The sequence below is a fragment of the Chamaea fasciata genome, unplaced genomic scaffold, assembly GCF_029207755.1.
Source record: "Chamaea fasciata isolate MVZ Bird 193981 ecotype frontalis unplaced genomic scaffold, bChaFas1.0.hap1 SCAF_1, whole genome shotgun sequence".
NCBI lineage: Eukaryota > Metazoa > Chordata > Aves > Passeriformes > Sylviidae > Chamaea > Chamaea fasciata.
This window is the reverse complement of record NW_027094086.1, coordinates 52,727,997-52,744,949: the sequence shown is the minus strand read 5'-3', so window position 1 is coordinate 52,744,949 and position 16,953 is coordinate 52,727,997. Positions and strand designations below refer to the sequence as shown.

The 16,953-nt window shown below is 37.0% G+C and overlaps 1 protein-coding gene across 5 annotated transcripts in view; it reads left to right on the top strand.

Moving 5' to 3' along the window:
- The window catches only part of PIEZO2 (piezo type mechanosensitive ion channel component 2), a 287,338-nt gene that overhangs the window by 46,046 nt on the left and 224,339 nt on the right, over nucleotides 1-16,953 (top strand). For all 5 annotated transcript variants that reach the window (XM_066183542.1, XM_066183552.1, XM_066183579.1 and 2 more), the window contains exon 2: nucleotides 4,330-4,425. In XM_066183542.1, coding sequence (XP_066039639.1) covers nucleotides 4,330-4,425 — 96 coding nt within the window. The remainder of the gene's footprint in view (nucleotides 1-4,329; nucleotides 4,426-16,953) is intronic.

The following is a 16,953-nucleotide window of genomic DNA, read 5'->3' as shown; positions in this document are numbered from 1 at the left end:
TGCTGAGTTGTCCTAGCTTTGAGAGTTGGATGCTTGGCCTCCTGGAGACTGAGAAATTTCAAAGACCATTCAGCAGCTGATTCCTTTTCCCTTCTGTGTTTTGGTCTCTTATTTCAGATCAGATGGGTATAAGAATGAATGAACAGCATCACCTCTGTCTTTTAGCCAACAACTCTTGCAGGCTCAGGGTTAGACATTTTTTTCAGCAGCACTTTTTCTAATTAACATTTTCACTGAATATATATTTTAATTTGTATTACTGGAAAAATGAACATGCAAGTTAGACCAAATTGTAGTCCAAAGGTACCATTTTTAAAGAATATCATTTCATAGCTTTCTTAATAATCTTGCAGCTGTAAAGTTGTTAAAACAGGATGCAAACACCAGTGCAATATCCTGCTGAAGGTAGAAGACATATTACTTCGGTGTAGTTGGCTGAATTTATTTCTTCTCATGCTAAAGCACACAAGAGTCTGGATAGGATGACACTAAGAAGGATATATAATATTCGCAAACCTACAGTATAAATATGTGAAATATGTGGAAGAGATGTTTTTACATATTTCTTAAACAGAAAATGGTATAACAAGCAATATATTATTCTGTTAACATTAATGACGCTGCTTTTTTACTAAAGTAAATTCAGAAATAGTGAGTGGATGGCTAATTCTGTCTTCACCTCCCTTCCTGTTTTCTGTTGTTGTGGCTTTTGACAAAATTCTAGTTTACAAATGAGGAGTCAGTAGCCCTTTGGTACTATGCCTGCACTCTTGAAGGCTAGTTTTTTTTTAGCACGTAGTTTCCACTTCTGAATTAAGTACTGTTAAAATTTTTGTGGAATAAAACTAAACACATCGTTCATGAGGCTCTTCTTTCAAACTTCAAACTTATTGTGAATTTCTTTATTGCCCCTCACTTTGCTCTCCAGTATTTTTATATAACAGGCAAACCACCAATTCTATGCAAATTATTCCCTTTAAATGGAGGAAAGGAAACTGTTGGTATGAATATGAAATAATAATATATAACAGCTGTTAGAATTCTACATGTAGAAAACTGATGTATATATGAAGCAGTGTAAAATTTCCTCAAAGGCCTTCTACTCTGGCTACAATAAAATAATGAAAAATAAATTCTAGAAGGACAAGGTTATCATATGATATATGATTTTCTGGTTTTTTTTGGTTTTTTTTTTTTTTTTTTTTTTTTTTTTTTTTTTGAGATTCCTTTTTAATTTTGCATGGCACCACACACTGTACATGTCTGTCTTAAGAATGAATTAACTTTTTTAGCTGGAAATCAATCTGTCCACTTCTGTGAAAGATAATAAAAATTACTGTAAGTTTGTACAACACCTTTTATTCTCTATACATTAAAACAGAAATATTTAAAATAGTCACTTATGAATGAAGTCAGTCTTACATGTTATAAAGTGCTCTTTTCTTCCTGTCTAAGGAAAGTGCTTTAAAGTACTTCAGTTGATACAAAATAAAAGCTAATTTGCTTCTAATTCTGTGTATTAATAGCTCTGCTTATGTCTTTTCCCAATTGTGTATTATTGCTATTATTGAGCTCTGAACAAAAGCAGAACTTCAGAGGTGAAAATCCCATTTCTGAAGTTCTCTTAATAGAAACTGTTAGAAAATATGGTGAGATGTGGTTTAAAAAGAAGCCTGAAGAGCAGAAAGTGTGTATGGCCTTTGCATGTATGGTATATTTTCCAGTTTAAGCCTTTTTGTTCAGTGTTTGCTATAGATAAGCCCATCTTTTTAAAGCAAAGAAACTAAAGGGTTTTCTGGATGCTTTATATGAAAAAAATACATAGGGAAGGTTTGAATGGCAATGTAATCCCTGTTAACAGTCCTGTTTATGTAGCAGTAGAGGAAAAAAAAAGCTTTTGAGTGAACAGCTCTAGGAATAGAAAGCAGTAAATTTTGAGGTAAATATAGTTCAAGAAAAAATCATCTGAAATTAGTTTTGCAAATCGATTAGACAATTTTGAGAAGCAGTAACAAGCCTAAAATGCTAAAATTACATTAATTTTGATACTGCAAACTGACCAATGTATCCAAAATACCCAGAAATTTCTAAACCGTCTGATTTGCCAAGAAACTCATCTTCATAGCTACTTTCTCTGTTGATGGAATTCCATTGATCTTAATGGGACTTTCCATTGTTTTGGACATGTCCGTATAGCTTCTTTTGCAGGAGGAGACCTTTGTGAATACCAGAGAGAGTGTAGAGGATGGGTTCATTTGCTTTTTTGGGTCCTTCGTTATTGTATTGGTGACAAACTGAAGCTGATTTTATGCTCTGCAACATTTTCTAGATAGTTTTGAGTCAGAACTGAGGAGTATGTATGTTTGACAAAATAATGATGTAGTCCAGTACAAATATGTGAAAGCAGTGGAACTGCTGTTTCCTAATCTTTTATCTTGCTAAAATTATATTCAGTCATTTCCTCTTGCACCGTAGCTTCATAAGGCTCTCATCTCTCCAGACACATATACTAGATGAGTGGAGATAAAATAAAAATATTGGAATAGTTTCAGTAGGGAATAGTAAAAATGTTGCAGATAGATTTTGGGGGTTTTAATTCATAATTCTGAGAAACATATTGCTAGAGCTCTTGCAACTGTTAAATAAATACAGGTTTTCCAGGCAATGTCTAGCCAAGTTTGCTGGAGGAGGCTTTGATATAAATAGAGGTTCTAAATATTTGACACAGACTTGTTAGCAAGATATTCAGTGACTTCTAGCTAGTGAAGACATTCAGTGACTTCCAGCTAATGAAGGAAGGCATTTAAAGCACACAGTTGCTGTTTTCTGTCTTTGCACTGGGAAACTGAGTCATAGGTGCTCTACAAGAAGCATAGCAAGCTCAGTCCTGAAGAAAGAAGAAAATGAGTGCAATATTGCACTGAAAATAAGTAAGCTGTTTAACACGATTAAAATCTGGTTGACACTATCCCAAAAATAACTGAATAATAGTATTTCCTGCTAATATAAATCTGCTACCAGAATGACTGAGCACATTGGTCCTTCCCATTGAAATGGAAATGCCTTCAGGCTGTAGAACAGCCTTAAACCATTATTGTACCTCTTCCTATGAGTGCCACAGAACTAGTTCCCACCCCAAGATTAAGCTTGAAAAAACTCAAAAAACCCAAAAGTTGATTTATGGATTTGTCATGATATCAGGACTGTCCTCTTTGCCAATCTTTCCAAGAAGGCCATTAATGGCCATTGTACATCCTGTGCTCATCTGTAGAGGACCCTGAGAATAGGTGCATAATAGCAGAGCTGCCTCCCTCTTCTCAAGTACATTGACTGTAGAGCTCTGATAATTGCAGAATTCCCCGTGGGATAGATCCTATTTACTCAATCTTGCAGGTTTTTTATAGTTACAAATGTAGGTGTAAGTCTTCAGTTGGCATTTAAAGGCTGTGGCTATAAGGAAAGTTTAGTAAGTGACAAGAGCAATTCATACAGGGTAATGAGGAACTGCGCTTAAGGATTCCGTATTTCCCTCAGAAAAACCCTCTATCAAGCTTTGGTGTATTTTGTACTCCTTGACAGATTTTTTAAAGCTGATGGTGGATTCATATCAGTTCAGAAATAGAGAATAGATGCTTTTTATACTTCCTTCTTGCTAGGCACCCATGCATTTCACTTGCTTCTTGGCCAACCTGCAGATGTGGAGTGTATACCCCGAGTTTTCTATTAAGGCTATTAAGGAAATCAAATCAGTTATTCAAAACATTGGCTAGTTTGGGAAACTAAAGTTTTGGCTATTGTATGGATTTGCAGTTTTGTTTAATAATTAAAATGGACAGATGTGATGAGGATGAGGACCAATTAATGTGTAACTTGTTATCTCCTTCCCACTATTGTTTCCGTGAAATTTCAGGAAGTGGTGTCTGGAGAAACATCTTTTCCTTTGGAATACATGTTTCTGGCAGGGCTAAAAATGTATCTGTGCTCCAAACCCAAGTTGTTTGGATATAGCTGAGAAGACTTTGTTGATACAAGTCACCCTCGCTGGGGATACTCAAGACACATCCCGGGCAGTGTGCTCTGGGACGGCCCTGTTTGGGCAAGGGGGTTGGGCCAGATGACCCACTTTGGTTACTTCCAGCCTGACCTAATCTTTGATTCTGAAATTTATTTTAAGCATAAACTTGAATACCCGTGAAAAATTTGTTTAAACAAGTGGTCAAAAGTTGACAAGGTAAATCATAAACTCAAGTGGGAAATGCTTTGTGCCATTGAATTTGATTTTATCCGGCCAATTAAACAATATGTTGTTTTTCTTTTCTCTCATTGCAGCCTGTGCTTTCCGTTACAATGGGCTCTCCTTTGTCTACCTCATCTACCTCCTGCTCATTCCTCTGTTTTCAGAACCCACAAAAGCAACGATGCAAGGTAAGAAGTTCATTGCTTCACTCTTCGGAGTCTGTGGTGCACAGAGTACATGCAAAAGCTTTGGTGTAGTAGAAGGTGAAGTCCTGAGTGTTTCCCCCTCAGTAAGTGATCTGACTTGTAATACATACTGTAAATTCCCTGACGCTGTAGTTTCACAATATACTGGCTTAGGTGCCCAAGGACTTTGGACCATGCTTGACACAGATTGTATGGGTGTCTGGTAGCACTACAGGGCATTCCTTTTTATGGCATTATGTCCTCTGGAATACTGATGTGGTCTGCGTGAAAAATGAGTTTTCATAACCCTCCCAAAGCCATCCTATCATAGATTGTGCTCCAAGTCTGTCTGCATTGCTAGTTAATTATGAGAATTGAATTTGAAGTCAGATTTTTCATTCAGTTTTATTTTAGGTACTTATTTAAAAAACTACCATCCTGGCATTATACCACTCCCTTAGCAAAAATAAGTTGAAGGGCTTGCTGTTAGAGATGACAGATAACTGCATCAGGGAGTTATGTATCACATACAGAGGGTGTGCCATTCTGCCTTGTCTACAGCAAGAATGTAATACTTCTGAAAGAGGTATTTACACTCCTCTTTAATGGGGGAGGAAAGGGGTTCTTTATAGGCCTGTACAATTGTTTATATATTTGAAATGATAAAGCTTTGATTGGTATAGAATCATAGAATGCTTAGGGTTGGAAGGAACCTTAAGGATCATCTGGTTCCGTGGGCAGGGATGCCACTCACTAAATTAGGTTGCTCAGGGCCCCATCCAACCCAGCCTTGAACATTTCCTGGGAAGGGATATCCACAACTTCTCTGGACACCCTGCTTCAGTGTTTCACCACCTCCTGAGTAACGAATTTCTTCCTTATATTTCATCCAAACTTGCCCTCTTTCAGTTTAAAACCTTGCCTGTTGTCCTGTCACTATCTGCCTGCATATCCCTCCTTTTTATAAGCCTCCTTAAAGTACTGGAAGGCTGCAATGAGTTCTCGCTGGAGCCCTGTCTTCTCCAGGCTGAACAATCTCATCACTTCCATCCTGTCTTTGTAGGACAGGTGTTCCTGCCTTTTGGTGGGGATCTATACCAATCGGGTGGGCTCAGTTTAAGTTGTCTGTGTCAGTAGCCAGTGGAACCAGGAAAAACAGGCCTGAAAAATAAATTAAGCAAGCATAAAAAGTGGGAAATCCCACTCTTGGTGAGGCTGTCAGTTATTTTTACAGGGGAATATTACGAGGATAGTGTAGCACGGAACATCAGTATTTGTCCGGTTGTGAGTTAGAATTTCTCTTAAAGGTGCTGAAGGTATGAGTTGAGAGGGAAACCCTCATTGGAGATTTGGTTGCAGCTGCTGAAGTAATATACAATTATCCTATTGGTTTTGCCTGTTTTATTTTTGCTACCCCTTCTGTGTGTCCCAGGAGAAACAATTGACATGATAAACAGAGCCATTTTCTAGATGCCAAGAGTGACAGTGGAGAGACATACAAATTCTTTTCTTCAGAGTATAAAAAAGTCTATTTGAATAGGACTAATTCCTGTGTGACTTAATAGAGTCATCTAGTTTTCATCACTGATTGTAGCACTCTGTCCTCAGAGGAAAATTCTTCCTTAGGACTTTAGCCCCCATATTGTGTATCATATTGCATTGTACTTCATGTGAATGTCATGCTACGATGTGTTTGTTTGAATTAATTTCTTACATAAATTTAGTATTTCTGAGTGTACCCATTTTGCCCACTGTCTCTGTCACATTTCTAAATTGTGTGTGTTGGTCTTTCTAGAAAGTGTTTCTAGAAAAGTGTTGAGGGTTGGTGTTTTGGTTTTATTTTTCTTGTGTCCAGAAGATGGAAAAGAAAGGAGAAGTCTTTAAATAATTTCGCTAAAACCAGCTAAAACACCAGTAAATCAGAGTCAAAAAATAAATAAATTAAACTTTACTTAAAAAAACCCAAAACAACCCAAATATATGTTTATGTTTATGATACTCAGATAACATATTTTCCTGAAATTCTGTTTCTTTAATTAAGTTTTTTTGTTCTTTTGAACTGTCTAGCTTTCCACTAATCTTTTCTTTTCTCATCATCTCCTGACACACTCAGCTCTTCAGTCAAAATCTCTGACCAACATTCCTATCTCTTGCACTTTCATCTGTTTTCCCAGTTTGTCACCTTGCACTTTACAGTTACTGAACTTACGAAGCTTCTCTCCATCAAGCTTAAGGGTTTTACAGGATATAGAATTAGAAATTAATCTGAAATGGATGATGTCAGTCTAGATTAATTTAAATTTTGAGAGAAATTTAAAAGGTTAGAAACACTGGAGAAAACCTATTATACTCGCTCAAATAGTTCAGATGGTGTTTTAAGATTAACGTGTAACTTTTTCTTGCCCCCTTAAAAATTTAATCTTCTTAAAAAGGTTAATTACTAAGATAAAGGAGCATTAATCCTTAAACATGAAGATATAAGTCATTGTCTGTGTCTCTGCCTATGTTCCATGTATTAATTTCAGTTCTAACTGAGTGGTTTGTCTCCTATACTTCAAAAGAGGGTGGTATTTTGCCTGTCAGCATCTTAAAACTAGCCTATGGAACATAGGCAGAGACAACTGTGTAAAAAACACCCATTGCAAATAACATCTGCTTTTCTACAGGAGTAACTTAAAACTTGGCCAATTTTCCAAGGGTTGTGAATGGAAACAGTTCTTGAGGCATTTACCTCTTTGCACGTGTAGTGAAACCCTGTGATTTCAGCAGCATTTTTTCTATATGAATTTTTCTCTAAAATCAGGAACTGATTTGTTACCTATTTCTCTAGAGATGACAAATACACAATGAATTGCACAATTTCTAACTTCTTTGATTGTGAGATTGTTTATATTAGTGATATTTTTTCCTTTGTTTCTAATGTCTACTGCAGTTATGTCTTCATCCTTTATAAGGGCTTGTACATGATGTTTTTTAAAGCAATAATAAAACATGACAACATACATAAGTCCTGTCTTGGCCCAGTGACTCATTTAACTGTACTAAATACCTGTTTTATGTGGGGTTTTTTCCCAGTAAGAGATATGAGTTTACATTTAGATAGCTTTTATTTTACTTTATTTAATTTTATATTTTTTGATTAATAAGACTCTGTAGCCAGTCATGATGTTAATAAAAAAAATGAGGGAGGAATCAGTTAATTTCACACATGGACTAGATTTTGCTCGGTCTGCTTATGTTCATGGCAAAAAGAATTGGTTTGCTTCTGAATTAGTACACTGCTCAGGATGACCAAACTTGTATCTCTGTTGGAAAAATGAACTTGGCACAGCACAGATCAGTAAAAATGATGTTTTAAAAATGCATGGATTAATAAATTGATGAAATATAATAAAAAATTGTTAATTGAGCATTATTCTGAGTGTGGCTGAAACCCTGGTAAAGAAATGGAAGAGTTGTTTTGCAGATATTAAAGTGTTTGTGTTTTGCAATAATCTACACAGAATTGTAAGATGCACAAGGGTGGCAAATTGTAAGAAATGTGGATCACCAAATATAGCTGAAGGGTTTTCAGGAGAGAATATATCCAAGTGAATGTGGGGAAAAAAGTATACAAACATTATTTTGAGTTTCGTATGAGAACAATGCCCCTACATGCACTCATCAATTCTATAATGGATCTGTTTTACTAGCAGTCTTTTTGCACTCATCTGCACTCATTTTTTTGAGTTTCACAGTAACTTTAAACATCTGACTTGAGACATCTGATTTAGACGTTCAAGGCAGGAATTGGGTAAACCTATGTATTTACTGAACAGAAGATGTGTCCTAATGATAGTCCTCAGAATTGACCATTTAAGCCTCCAGTGAGTCCAAATATCTTAAATTAAAAGCATAATTTTAGATCTTATCTATTCCACAAGGTATTAAGACTTCTAAACAAAATAAGGAGCTTAATTGAATATTTTATGTGATCCTTACGAAGTAGAAAAAAGATGGTTAACCCCTTAATTGTAAACCCTTGCACTGAAAAAATCATAACTGAATGGGTTTTAGTAAAAGAGAAAAGACTACTTTCTAAATTACTAAATCGCCTGCTCTGATAGAGTTTCAGCTTTAGCTTTTCAAAATTTCCTGAATGTTGCTACAGAATGAACTGCTGCACAAGGTGCGTGCAGAGAAAACACCTAAAAATAACTTGAAAATCTCAAACCAAACAAACCAAATCACCAGTTTTGAGAGTTTAACAGAATTCTTGTCTTTCATCAGCCCTGTTTAAACCATGTCCTATTGGTGGCAAATGTTGTACTTAAAGCTCTATCAGCAAAGAACGAAACATTTGAAAAACACAACATCCTAATCTATACACTAACACATACATTGGAGTAGTCTGTCATGTCTGCTACTATGGAATGTTGATGTTTGCAATCTTACATGTCTTTCTCTGTCTCAAAGCTGTGGAAAAAGATTCTTAAACTTTTTGATCTTTTCTATTTAAGCCAGCTCTAATAATTTTCATAATGGAACAATGTTATTAGCAGGATTTTGTGGAAAACACAGATAATGAAGCTAATTTGAGGCTTTAAAACATTTTTTTAAAAAAATTATTTGCATACAGAAGGAAATGTTAGGTTGGAAATACAGATTTTGATTTTGGGAAAACTTGTTTGCATTGTTTTTGTTGCTTGCTTTGAACAGAAATTCAATTGAATGTGCATCTAAAGCTTACAAGTCCATTACTGCATCTGTCTGACATATTTTTAGCTCAAGCAGTTGGAGTTTATGACTCTTTTTCCCATAATGTTTTTATCACCCACTATTAGTATAATATTGTTGGGGCATCAAAGTTAGACTACTTCAGATAGAGGATAACTGCCCACCTGGCTGCACCATCTGAAAGTGCAACAAAAACAGAGCTGCATTTTGTGCATCTGAGGTGTGTGATTGAAACCTTTTTCACCCCTGCAAGAGGCAGAATCTGGAGCTTGTACCTGTTCACATATTTCTAATTGTGTTGATGAGCTGTACACTGCATTTTCATTCTCCAAAAGAGTTTTCAGTCATGTCTGCCAGAACTGACATTGGACGTTGACAGACCATAGACCCAGTCATATTCTGATCTTGTTATAAATTAAAATGTATGAATTGGTTGCAATGAGAAGGGATATGTTTTAAACCATGTTTAAAACATGTATTTCAATAAAAAATCTTCATGGTTTTTGGGCAGTACAACTTGAGTTTTGACCTATTCCTTGGTAGATTTACGATACTCTTCGGTCAATTTTGATTTAGTTGATTTTGAGAAGAATTTCACCCACATTTTACCTGCATAACCACAATGATTTGTTCCTTTCTTGGAAGATGATTTATTACCTGTTATCCTTAAGTGATCAATAGAAAGTACTTGGGGCAGTAATAGAAATGCTGATTAAATGGAGTGAGAAAACTCTTTGGGATGTTTTTGAAACCACTGAGTTTCTTTGTAGTAGCCCAAAGCATCAGTATGAAGATATTTTTATAAGTTAGAAGATGCTTTTCAGCAATAAAAAATGGGATTTCTACTGGATTGGGCACATGTTTCCTTATGAAGACATGCCAGGCTGTTACATAAACATCCTTTGACTTAAAACACTGCATCTTAGCTTGGTTTCTCCACTCCCAACATTACAATGTATTCTCTTGAGAGTGAACAGTGGAGTGTGTTATTTATAATCAGTGGGCCGAATCCAATAAGAAGTACTTGTTCATGAAAATTTTAGCAATGTGAGAGTGAAAATGAAGCGATACCTTTACATTAACCACCGTCAGAAATGCTCTTGCATCTTAAGAGCCTGTGAACATTTCTGTTATTGGTACTGTGTGTTTCCTCACTATTTAAGACCAAAACATATTCTTAGGAGAAGAATAAGTTCCTCTTCAACTAAGTGAAAGTGAGCTCACAAGAAGCATGGAAATGACAGCGTAGGGTACAAGAATCTTTTATCTGTCTTAAGTCGTGTGTGATAACAAATACTTGTGGCTTTCTCACTGCCTGGTAATACGGTACCCAAATGGGATATTTCACTCTAGGAATGGACACTCTAGTGCCTGAGCTGTTTCACTTTTTGGCTTTCACAGGCTAGATTGTAAGCAGGGATTCCCAGTAAGTGGTTGATTAGGCAGTATGTCACCCATTTTCATTATCATGTTTTGCATGAGTGCTGGCAGTGTTTTTGGATCCAGGTGTGGCAGAAACCCAGCAGCGTGTTGATTAAAGGCTTGCAAGCGAAGCAAAGCTATCAAAGCTGGGGCAAGAACACAGAAATCAGGAGAAGAAAATAACTAGAAAAAAAATTAACTTGCAATTAACTAATTGATATGGACTTTCTTTTGTGTGGTTATCGATGACATGAGTCTTTGGAAAGATTCAAATGTAGAGAAGGGAAATGAGTCTTGGTAAAGAGGGCAAAAATTTTTCAGAGACTTTTGAAATAAGGTATTTGGAATTTGACTGGTGTGGGGTTTTTGGATAGTGGTGGAAATCCTAAATTATATGAGAAAAAGTCAGTTTAAGAAAGTTTGAGTGAGATAAGCACAGAAAACATGGTTTAGAACCCAGCTGTGAAGTTGAGCACTGGCAAAAGCATTTTCCTGAATGTGTTCACACTCTCAAATTTGGGATTTGATGTAGGCTTACTGTGGTTGTGAAAGGATTTTGAACTCAGAATGACCTTATGTCATGTTTTTAAATTGAATTAAATAATGAAATTACGAAAATGTGTTTTACAAAATCATATAAAAATAGCAGCAAGACTGTAGAATATGATTGAATGTGCGTCACATAGTCCTGTAATCCTAATTCTGATCAGTCAGACCACAGATTTTGACGGAAAAAGTGTGCCAGGACGGCCAAACTTCAAGAATTTGTTCTCTCTTCCTTGTCCTGAACCATGAATTTCTCTGGCTTAAATTACCTTTTTCCTTTTTAGTGTGCTTTGTATTAAATGATCAGAGAAGTGTTGTGCTTCTATTTTTTGGTTTTAATGAGCCTTTTTCTTTTTTCTTTTTTTGGTTCATTGGCATAATTTGGTAATTTTACGTGCATTACACAGAGCAGGAAGCATGACGTTCCATCCAAGCCAGGAAACTTCTCCCGCCCTGCTTTCCCTGCAGCGGGAATGGACTGGCCCTTCAGGCAGCAAAGTTTCATTGTGATGATTCTGAGTCATCTGGATTGAGATCTGTCCAAAGTTGGGTGACACGGAGCTAAAAGGGAATCGAAAATATTTACAGTGCCGTAGCTTTTTAGCTCTGTCTATCAGTGAGCAGATTGGAGAAAAATTGCAGGGATATTTTTGAACCTGCATCTACAGCAGAGTCATTTAAAAGTCAAAATTACATTTCAGGAAGAAGGTAGGAGACTGAAAAGATCTTGGCTGGATTCAGGTAATACTAGAGGAGAAAATCAACATGCAATTGTTATGGTCTGCTATAAATTAGAGGATGAATGATCCTAATAACCATACAGCCAGATATTTCCCTAGTGCAAACAACTTCTTAAACAATTACTGACTTGTGAAGAGTCAGTGTTATTTTAAAATTGGGTTTGGAGGGACTATGGACGTCAGAGAGAGTTAGTCATCACTATTCTTATGATCCAAAATTAACAGAAAATAGCCTTTAAGGTTTTCTTAACCTGAAGTGCAACGTAAGTTTAGAGAAACTAGATAGTGATTGAAGGGCTCAAGCATTTGGATGTGGTGACATTTTCTAGTAAAAAATGCAGCAATCTTTCTAGAACTCTCCTCTCAAGCATGGGTGGCTTTTAGAGGTGAAGTCCAGACCAACTTGCTGACTAACAACTCCCACAAACATTAAGCATAAACAGAGTTTGAAAGGAATGAGTAAAAGGGGAATAATCTTAGAGGTCAGAAGTGGTCAGATGAAATAGAATTTGCCAGAAGTCAAGCTCTGAGTTAAACTCTTCCAAGAAAACTGAAACAAGGAGTAAAAATGTTTATACCTATATGAATATAAACTAATTAAAAGCATGGCTCACAGTAGGGATGAAGTAGGAATTAAACATCATCTGGGTGTGCCCCAAATTTTAGACAGGACTGTGCGCTTCAGTTTTGAATCAGGGCAGTGCTATTAAACACAGAGACAAAGGCTAAAGCACAACCTGGGAAAGAGGTTGGGAGAAGAAATACTACTGTATGTGAGGAAGAAGTAAGACCCAAGGAGTTTAAATGTTAAAGTTTTAAAGGCTGCATAATTTCCCTCCTAAACCTGAGTGTGATACCCTTAACTGAAGAATGAAAATATTAGCTCAAATACAGAAAACAGAGGGAAATGCTCTTGCATGTGAACTCCTGCGACATGAACTCCTGTGAACTTGTATTTTTTCAAATTTTGGAATATATTCGTAAGAGAAGAATAAATAAATATCTTGAGACTACTGGAAAAAAAGGGATTAAATGAAAATGTCTGTTCTAAAATGGAGATGTGCTAAGCAACCTAGATAATACTTTGGTAAGGTCAATTCCGATTGAGTCCCAAGAAGCTGTTGCTAATGTACACAAGTAAGAGAGAAACAACACATATATCTTAAAATAGATTTCTTAAATTTTCAGTCTGCAAAGGGAAATCATCATTCTGGATTTGGATTTGAGGAGAAGGACTTTTTGGGTTATATGGGGATGCTGGCACACCATCTAGAAATTGTGTATGCATGGTGAACCAAAGATAGTTTTCTAGGTTTCAGGCTTCTAATGAACAGAGTGAGCCTAAAGACTCATCTAACTTCAAAGTGGGATATGGTCCTTTTATTAACCAGAATATATCCTGGGTGATGGGAAGTAGAATAACCCAACTGATGCCTCTAAGCCCACATCATGGAAATCACTTGTCCAATGTCTCCAGAAAACCTGTATATAAATGATAAGAGTCAGATGGTTTGTTGAGGTTTTGTGTCCATGTTTTGAGTAGTTTGGGGGAGGGTTATTTGGTTTATTTTACAGTAGGCCGAATTAACAGTTGCTGGCTTGAAACAGTCTGGTGGTTTGGTTAAGGAGGTGGACAACGTTGGAATATTTGAAGTGTTACTGTGGTCATCAGAACTGTTTTCAAGAGTTCAACAGTCAGAAGAACTGTATATTGTCTTAGAGGATTATGCTTGGGTTTGGAAAATGAAAGAGTAAGAAGAATATACATTTTGGGCCTCCCTATTCTCCTCTCTCATACTCCTGTATGTTAAACATCAAGTTTTATCATGCTTTCATACAGGAAGGGTACAAAAAGCCAGTAAATTGTTAGGTACCATTTTATTATTATGACTGACATGTAGGTGAGAGGAATTCCAATAAAATCAGTGCAGTTTTTCAAAAGCATTACAGCTGTTCCCATTCACTCCATTTCTATTGCCTTGTTTGAGGGCAGTCACACTACAGTGAGTCACATCCTGAATCTACTACACCAGATGATGTCTGAGGAAGCATTAAGAAGAGAGTCTTGGACTGTATTGGGCAGCAAGGCAGGTAATGGCGTTAGCTTGACTTCTCATTGCAGTGTCTTGGCATCAGCTTTTTGCTCTGTGGTAGTACGAGAAATTTGTCCACTGAGGTAGACACTATTTCTTTAAAATTCATACGTAATTTATTTTTCTTCTGTGTTTTCCCTTCTCATTTGACCTTATTTCAAATAGGTTCTTGTCAGCAAGAGATTCGCTCCTCAAGTTAAGTGCTAAGCATGGATTTTATTTTTTTTTTACTCTGAATTTCATCGTCACACATGGAAAAGTATGTACTTTTGAAAGGAGCTTATTATGACAGAAAATAATACTGCCTTAAGAGCACAGTAATTGGTAGATATTAGGCCTCTTTTATCAGATTTCATAGTTTAACCTGACTTCCTGTGGATGCTCCTGTGTCTGTAATGGATTTGAACCCAGAGTCTGCATTCCCAGGAATCTGGGAAGCCTCAAGTGGAAATCTAGACTGGTGTTAACTTTTTGCAGATTGGCACTGTACTTTCATGTCATAGTGAGCCTCAGACACAATCTCCACTGTAAGAATATTGCAGCCTTGTATTCTTCTTTCCTTCTTTTGAAATCATCACCTTCCTTTCTACTTGCTAGTTGTATGATTTAGCAGGTCTTTTTTGTTATCACCTAGTAGACTGATCTGTGCTCCAGCTGCTTTGCTCCTTTCATGAGCACAGAACTACCCTTGGTAAGTGGCTGAACAAGAACCTAGGAGAGTGTGACACATAGACACTGTCTACGAAGTGCTTTGTTTTCAAAGGATTTAAGAGTTAAAGGAGAACTAGGCAGCAAAGTCTTGCCTGTTCACCAGTTGTCTTTCTGATTGTTCTGAGAAATCGTTTGGTGCTGCAGTGATACAGGGCCTGGCATCTTCAAGCACATCTAGACAAATATCTATGTAGTTTGTGTAGTTGTGGTACACTCCACTCAGCCTGAGGGCTTGTCAAACCTTTGTGAGGGAAGAGCAAATGCTGGATTTGGAATTCATTCTTGAAGAATGGAGCTGCTGTTATCAAGGAATCATTTAGGTTTGAACAGACATTTAAGATCATCAAATCCAATTGTAGGAATAGTCCTGGTTCTTAGTGCCTTTAAGGCACATCTATCCAGCATCTGACTGGAAGGTGCTTCTCTTAATTTCTCTGGTTTTTGCAGCACTGGTCACCACCAGAGGCACAACTGACAAGAAAGGTTTTCAAATCATTGGGAACTGGTAGGTGGGAGAAGAATGTCCCCTCCTCCTGCTATCTCTGTTGTCTGAAATAAATGCAAGCTGTCTGGAGTTGCAGTCACAGGGACTGAATTGTCAGCAAGAAAACTGCTCATTTGCAAGCTCTCACAAAGCTTGGATTAAATTTTTCATGATAATGGCTTTTGTCACTACTGTTTATGTTTGAATGACAGTACTGTGAGTTGGACTTTTTCATAAAATAAATAAATAAATAGTGTTCAGCAGGCTGATCAGGGCTGGGAGAGGGGAGACCATGTATGTGTGGAGCAGGAGGCAGGAAGATGCTGATTCATTTGTCTTTCCATGCCAAGAGCAGCACCTAAATGACAGTAAGGTTGTCCATCAAATATTTATGATGCAGACATTTCAAAGGGCTTTTAAAGGCCCACACAAACATCACTGATAAAACAGAGGACAAAAGTTTTTGGAGTGTTTCTTTTTTCTTTCTAATAATGTATGTGTGACAGCTTATCCTGCTATTTCAGTTGCAGCTCACTGACATCATGTTGAGAGTGAGACGCCACACATACTTTAAATTGAATGAGCTTTTTTGTCAACACAGAAGAATAAATAGTGCCATCATTGAAAGCACCCCTTTTCCAGTTCAAGGATATTTAGCTGGTCATATTTTGTTCATTGCTTTGATTTCTGCAACTTCCGTGGATCTGGTTTATTGCATCTGTCTTAACTAAAGAAATGTTTTCTGGGAAATAAATAGTTCCATTACAAAGATGTATTCTAGTGAGCAGCTGTTTCACTGTAATGGGAGCCTTAATTGAAAGGATTATTGCAGCAAAACGTTTCCCGGTTGTTTGTCTTGGATGATGATCCTTGGAGAAGGGTACAATATAGTAGCAAATTCTAAAGAAGAATGATATCTGGTTTGCTTTCTGCTAGATTTTCAGGGTAGCTAAGCCTGAAGATCAGTTTGCTCCCCTGGGACCAAATCTGCTGACCTTAGTTAGGGAAAACTCCCACTAGCAGTGGGAAATTCGCTTCTGTAAGCAGTGCAGGAAGTGCCCTGTAATATATTAAGAAACCAAGTAAGCCCAAAAGAAACCAAACAAAAGGCATTTAAAAGCATTCCCATTACTCTCGGAGAGAAGGAAGCAGAAAATTAATATGCACATGCTCCCTAATTAGCATTTAAACCCTGATCTTAATGTGATTTAGAGGGAGCTGTGAACTCTTGAAAATGAAGCTGTTGGTGCAGATGCAGAACTAGGTGTGCAGTTTCTCATTACTCAAATGTTTCTGTTCTGCCTCCGGATGAAGCGGGGAACTTTAAAACACATCTTCCTCCCCACCAGCAGATTTGTTAACATCCTGTTCTAATTCAGAGCAGAGACCTGAATTTGGTTTCCCAAGCTTTTGGCTAAATATGCCTCTTTATTATCCCTACTCTACTTCAAATCTCTCTCCCTAAATTTTTGATTATTCTTGCAAAACAGAGCTGCTGCAGCACTTGATGCCCTCCCAGCATCCCCGCAGTCATTGCCTTCATGCAAGGGAGTTTGAGAACCTCGAGCTGCACAAGGTTTGCTTGAGTTGTGTGACAGTGTCATGTAACAGACTTGTGAATCTTGTGAAATAGTAGCAGTGACTTCATAGATACATAACTCTTCCCAGACCAGTCTCCCTAGCTTTGCATTGTTCCTCATAAAATGTTCATCATCGTCGTCATCATCACCACAAAGACAGCGTCTATTAAATAGAATAATTTTGCTTTGAAGAAGTTAAAAAAACTCATTTAGGTGGAATACACCAACTTTGAATGTTC